Source organism: Rutidosis leptorrhynchoides, unplaced genomic scaffold (assembly GCF_046630445.1).
Source record: "Rutidosis leptorrhynchoides isolate AG116_Rl617_1_P2 unplaced genomic scaffold, CSIRO_AGI_Rlap_v1 contig356, whole genome shotgun sequence".
Taxonomy (NCBI): Eukaryota; Viridiplantae; Streptophyta; class Magnoliopsida; order Asterales; family Asteraceae; genus Rutidosis; species Rutidosis leptorrhynchoides.
Genome location: NW_027266593.1, coordinates 1,296 through 7,035, shown reverse-complemented (window position 1 = coordinate 7,035; position 5,740 = coordinate 1,296). Strand labels below are relative to the sequence as shown.

Genomic DNA, 5,740 nt, shown 5'->3' with positions numbered 1-5,740 from the left:
CTGCTCTTATCAATCAAGACGACGTCATCCGCAAACAACATGCACCATGGTATATCGTCATGGATGTGTCGAGTCAATATATCCATCACTAACGTGAAAAGATATGGGCTCAAAGCTGAGCCTTGATGCACGCCCATGGTGATTGGGAAATCTGACGTGTCTCCTCCATTTGTCCTCACGTTAGTCCGTACTCCCTCATACATATCTTGAATGAGGGTGATATACTGACTAGAGACACCGTGTTTGGCCAAAGCCCACCAAAGAATGTTTCGAGGGACTCTATCATATGCCTTTTCAAGATCTATAAAAATCATGTGCAAATCTTTTTGTTTGTCCTATACTTCTCCATCAGGCTCCTCACAAGAAAAATTGCCTCCATAGTCGATCTTCCGGGCATAAATCCAAACTGGTTCTCGGAAATTGTAGTGGTAGACCTCACTCTATGCTCAATAACCCGCTCCCATACTTCATAGTGTGGCTAATGAGTTTGATGCCTCGGTAGTTTGCGCAATCTTGAATATCTCCCTTATTCTTGAAGATTTAAACTAACGTGCTTCTCCTCCAAGCATCTGGCATCTTACACGAGACCATTATTTTGTTAAACAGTCTTGTCAACCATACAACAACTATATCCCCAAGACACTTCCACACCTCAATAGGGATATCATCCGGTCCGCATGCTTTTCCATTCTTCATCTTCCTCAACGCTTCTTTTACTTCATCAAAGCGAACCCTTCTTAGATAGCATATCCTCCCATTTACCTCTAGAGGAGGGTCCTCAATATGCTCTTTTTGGACACCATTGAAGAGTTTATCAAAGTAATTCTTCCATCTTAACTTGATATCCACATCGGACACCAAAACTTTGTTCTCTTCATCCTTTATGCATCTTATCCCATTAATATCTTTGCTAGCCCTCTCTCTTCGTCGGGCTATTTTGTACACATCCATTTCTCCTTCTTTAGTATCCAACTTCTCGTACAAATCGTCAAAGAACTTGTTCTTCGCTTCTTTGACCACCCTTTTTGCCTCCTTACTTGCCAATTTATATCTCTCATAAGCATTGGCATCTTGAGATTTAGGCAAGCTCCTAAATAATCTTCTTTTTTCTTTAATTTTCTCCTTTGTAGCCTCATCCCACCACCAAGATCCTCTTGGTGCGACTCCTTTGCCTTTGGAGACTCCTAACATTGAGGAAGCAACTCTTTTAACACACCTTTCCATCGCCTCCCACATAGAGTTCACATCCTCATTTAGTCTCCAAACGTCTTCACCCATCATGGACTTCTTGAAGTCTTTTAGTTTGGTTCCTTTGAGACTCCACCAACGGATTTTGGGTTTATCATCCCTCCCCTTCTCTTGCTTCCATTGCCTTACCTTTGTGTCTAGCACTAACAACCTATGTTGCGTCGTAAGTGCCTCACCCGGTATGACCTTGCAATCCTTACACTCCTGACGGTCTCTCCTCCGTGTCAGGAAGAAGTCTATTTGACTTAGATTTCTACCATTTTTAAATGTCACCAAATAGGAATCCCTCTTTTGAAAACAAGTATTTGGTATCACCAAGTCATATGCCGAAGCGAAGTCGAGGATGGACTCTCCCTCCTTATTTCTACTCCCATAACCGTATCCTCCATGAGCATCATCATACCCATCACGATCTTTGCCCACATGTCCATTAAGATCTCCTCCGATGATGACTTTCTCACCATTTGGGATGCTTTGCATTATTGCATCCATACTATTCCAAAATTCATGTTTGATGGTATCACTCAACCCTACTTGAAGGACATAAGCGCTGATAACATGCAACACATCTTTTCCCCTCATGAGCTTGATTTGAATTGCACGATCTCCATATCTTTGGACCTCGATAACATCATCTAGGATGGATTTGTAGACTACTATTCCGACTCCATTCCTGTTCTTATCTTTTCCGGAATACCATAGCTTGTGGACGCTCTTGCCTAACATCCTACTCTTTTGACCTGTCCACTTCGTTTCTTGAAGACATAGGATGTGCACCTTTCTTCTCTCCATCGCCTCCGCTATCTCCAATGACTTCCCCGTAAGAGTACCTACATTCCAGCTACCTAATCTTAGTTTTCTATATCTCACTCTAACCTCCCTTACTTTCTCATGACCCTCCCTCCTATGCTTTCTATGCCCACCTATATTTCTACCCTCTACCCCAGTATGCGATGGAACTAACTTCTTTACCCACACCCGTTCTGCAATGTGTGGGAACCCTTGCTCATTTAACACCATATCCGGGCGCCGACATGGCGCGTCGCTCGGTGAGGACGACGACCCCAACCCTTGCTCATTTATCAATGTACCGGGGATCCGATACAACGCGTCGCTTCTGAGGTTACGCCCCAAGAAATATATTGTAGGATTCATATCATGGAGATTTGGCTATTTTTACGCTGGCCGCCAACCTACCGCAACCCTCCTCCTCCTTTTGATACCAAAGCAATTCCATATTAGCTTGGAAGTCGAAATATATATATCGTTTCCCTCTCTGTAAGAATGGAAATAAAATTTTGAACCTGAAAATTTCAACTAGATTTCAATTGGAGGATTTCAGAATGTCATAAGACATTTTGTTTTGAGAACGGAATTCACAAATTCATCTGCCTCACAAATGGATCATAACGGCAACTTTACACATTTGGTATTAAGTTTCGTTCATGTGTTTTATCCAAAGAAATTAAATACTACCTCCAAATAATTACAGGAATTGTTGCATATATATTGAGGTGGTGGTTTTGAAGATAGGGTTAAGATCCCAAATCTCTACGAATGAAAAAAATATGAGTGAAATAGGGATATATTATGCATCTAATAAATGAAAAAAATATGAGTGAAATAGGGATATATTATGCATCTATATTAGATATTGGTATGAGTAAAAACGACAACTATTCAAAGACGGAGATAGTAATTGATAACATAATTAACATTTTGAAAAGGCCAGCCATATTTGTTTTGATATATATGGTCCATGAGATGAAGAGGTCCAAATCAGCAACCAAATGTGGCCCAAAACTCATAAACAAAATAAAACCCTACCCCTTGGTCTTCCGTCTTCTGTCGCCGCAACAAAAACCTTTTGGTAGGTACTGTGTCTGCAATTCCCTTCCCTTCCTTTGGTCTTACTTAATAATTCTTATATATATATTTCAATTCAATCGTCTATCTTTCTTTATGCGTATCGCATAGGATCATTCATTCAACCAAGTGAAAATGAGCAAAGCAACCAAAGGGAAGAAGAAGGGAGCTTCCTTCACGATCGACTGTGCGAAGCCAGTCGAGGATAAGATTATGGACATCGCCTCACTCGAGAAATTCCTCCAGGAACGCATCAAAGTCGGTGGCAAAACAGGAAACCTTGGAGACTCCGTCACCGTCACTCGTGACAAGTCGAAAATCACCGTCACCTCTGACTCCAACTTCTCCAAAAGGTGACCGAGCTTTTTAATCATCAACTATTTCTTCGTTAATTGTAAGTAACTCCATTCTGATTGAATAGAATTTGAATTCTCCTTAGGTATTTGAAGTACTTGATTAAGAAATACCTCAAGAAGCACAATGTGCGTGATTGGCTCCGTGTGATTTCATCCGACAAGGACCAAAATGTTTACGAATTGAGATACTTCAACATTGCTGAGAATGAAGGCGAGGAAGAAGATTAACTGTTTGGTGTTTTCCTTCCCTTTTACTAGATTGTTATTGTTGCGAATTTCTTTTTGTTGAATTATATGGTGGTTGTTGTTTTGATCATACAGTAATTGACTTTTCGCAAATGCTATCGTATCGATTAGAGAATACATCTTGAAATGCTTAGATAACGGGAATCAATTCACCCTGAATTACAATTTACACTAAGATCATATAATTCGTATATCATAAAATGATCGGTTATTAGCTACAGAACTTGGATAATTAGATTTTTTTTTCATCTTCAATTGATTTTTCTGATCTGAGGTATTTCCATTGGATATTTATGTATGTCGTCTGCCCATGCATTTCCTAAATCAGCTCTAACGTCGGACATGCATTTCCATATCGCACTGTTACACTTGAACCCGCTCCCAAATGCCAATTGCCAGACTTTATCTCCCCTTTTCATCTTCCCTTTTGCTTCAATATAACAGAGTTCGTACCAAATAGAAGAGGAAGAGGTATTTCCAAATCTGTGTAAAGTCATTTTAGATGCTTCAACGTCCTCTTTTCTCAACTGCAAGCTATTCTCGATTGCCTGAATTATAGCAGCCCCTCCTGCATGTATGCAGAAATGCTGAAAAGCTCTTTCAAACTTCAGTGCATAGAGAGTTTTATTTCTGAAGATTTTTCGCCTTATCGTAGCCAAAGCATATAGAAACTGTTCAGAATATGGTAAAACTAATGGTCCAAGGATAGCCATGTGCATCTTTAAAGCCTCCCCAGCCACATTAACAATACTCTTTGTAAGCAATATACCGATTTTGTTTTCAGAATCGACAGCTTCAGATATACAGTTGTAGGAATTATCGTCATGTGCCATACTTGTTCGGACAAGATGTTGTAACACATACTTTGAATTGCTCGTCTTGATTTCTGTTAGACATCAATATGGCTGCTCCTCCCATTCGAAATAGACAATTTGTAACAAGCATGGATCTATTCTTTCCAGTGTACCAGTTTTTATGTAACATTTCTGCGTTGACAATGAGAGCAACTGAGTTTTTGTGGACTTTAAGCAAATCTTTGGCGAGAGACACTGATATGATTCCGGCGCTACATTCTTTTTCAGATAAGTTGAAGCTCAAAATATTGCTTCTCATTTTGAATTTGTTTATAACCATAGAACTTAGAGATGGTGTTGGGTAAACCATGCTACAGTTGACTATTAGTATATCAACTGTTCTCGGGTGAATATTGCTTTTGTTTAAAAGCTGTCACAATCGAGAACATTATCGTCTTTGCTTCTTCTCTGTTGAAATTGACCGACTTTCTTATCGGCAAATGAGTCAACGAAGGAGGAACCGATGTTTTGTCGCTAAATCCTGATCTTTCGAGGATTTTGAGTTGGAAAGCGACACTTCCGGGATCAGTCAGATTGTGAAAGACGAGATGTTCTACGAACATGGACATAGGAGCTCGATAGCTTTTTAGTGGTTTATAGCAAGTGAAGTCTAGTAAATAAATATCTGATCTTTTTCTGCACCAAGCGAAATAAAGAATTGCCAAGATTGACACGATTAGTATCATTAGATGGTGGGAGGTGAATGGAATGTGGTAAGGGAGTTCTGTGATTCCTTTCAGGATTATCGGAAGTAATAGACGGAAGTATGAAGCTTTCCCCATTTGTGTGCTTTGTATTTAGGTTGAGGTAGGATTTGAGAGTTTAGAGCAATTTTAAATTTGCAATGTAGCCTAGTTAGTGCCCTACAAGGCTTGACAATATCACATCATTTTAGTGCTTGTCTGAGACTAATGGCAACGGAATTTCTTTACGTGAAGCCACTATTGTAGTCAATTTTAGATTTTAAATACACCCCAAAAATAAGTTTTCAATGTCTGAATCTAGAGGTTGATCCCAAAATGTGATCAATTGAAAACTTCATAATAATTATTTGTATTAAACATTATTAAATTTATGTCAAATATTATATTATCTCCGTCCCAAAATAGATGCAAACTTTTACATATAATTTGCATTAAAAAATTTGCATCTATTTTGAGACAGAGGGAG

At 39.3% G+C, this 5,740-nt stretch overlaps 3 protein-coding genes across 3 annotated transcripts; 1 reads left to right on the top strand and 2 right to left on the bottom strand.

Moving 5' to 3' along the window:
• Window positions 1-540: 540 nt before the first annotated feature.
• Window positions 541-2,403, bottom strand: LOC139883120 (uncharacterized). Its single transcript, XM_071867335.1, has one exon. The coding sequence runs from the start codon at window positions 2,401-2,403 to the stop codon at window positions 541-543; it is 1,863 nt and encodes a 620-aa protein (XP_071723436.1).
• Window positions 2,404-3,249: 846 nt separating this feature from the next.
• LOC139883127 (large ribosomal subunit protein eL22z-like) lies at window positions 3,250-3,698 on the top strand. Its single transcript, XM_071867340.1, has 2 exons — window positions 3,250-3,467; window positions 3,554-3,698. The coding sequence occupies exons 1-2, from the start codon at window positions 3,250-3,252 to the stop codon at window positions 3,696-3,698; spliced, it is 363 nt and encodes a 120-aa protein (XP_071723441.1).
• A 269-nt stretch (window positions 3,699-3,967) lies between these two features.
• LOC139883119 (probable 3-ketoacyl-CoA synthase 21) lies at window positions 3,968-5,352 on the bottom strand. Its single transcript, XM_071867334.1, is given in 3 exon segments — window positions 3,968-4,592; window positions 4,594-4,944; window positions 4,946-5,352. Coding segments are annotated over 3 exon segments (1,383 nt in total).
• Window positions 5,353-5,740: the final 388 nt, after the last annotated feature.

Excerpts from the sequence above, each read along its gene's own strand:
- LOC139883120 (XM_071867335.1), bottom strand. The coding sequence starts at position 2,403 with ATGAATCCTACAATATATTTCTTGGGGCGTAACCTCAGAAGCGACGCG.
- LOC139883127 (XM_071867340.1), top strand. The coding sequence starts at position 3,250 with ATGAGCAAAGCAACCAAAGGGAAGAAGAAGGGAGCTTCCTTCACGATC. Across the intron at positions 3,468-3,553 it reads GACTCCAACTTCTCCAAAAG|GTATTTGAAGTACTTGATTA; the intron begins GTGACCGAGCTT and ends AATTCTCCTTAG.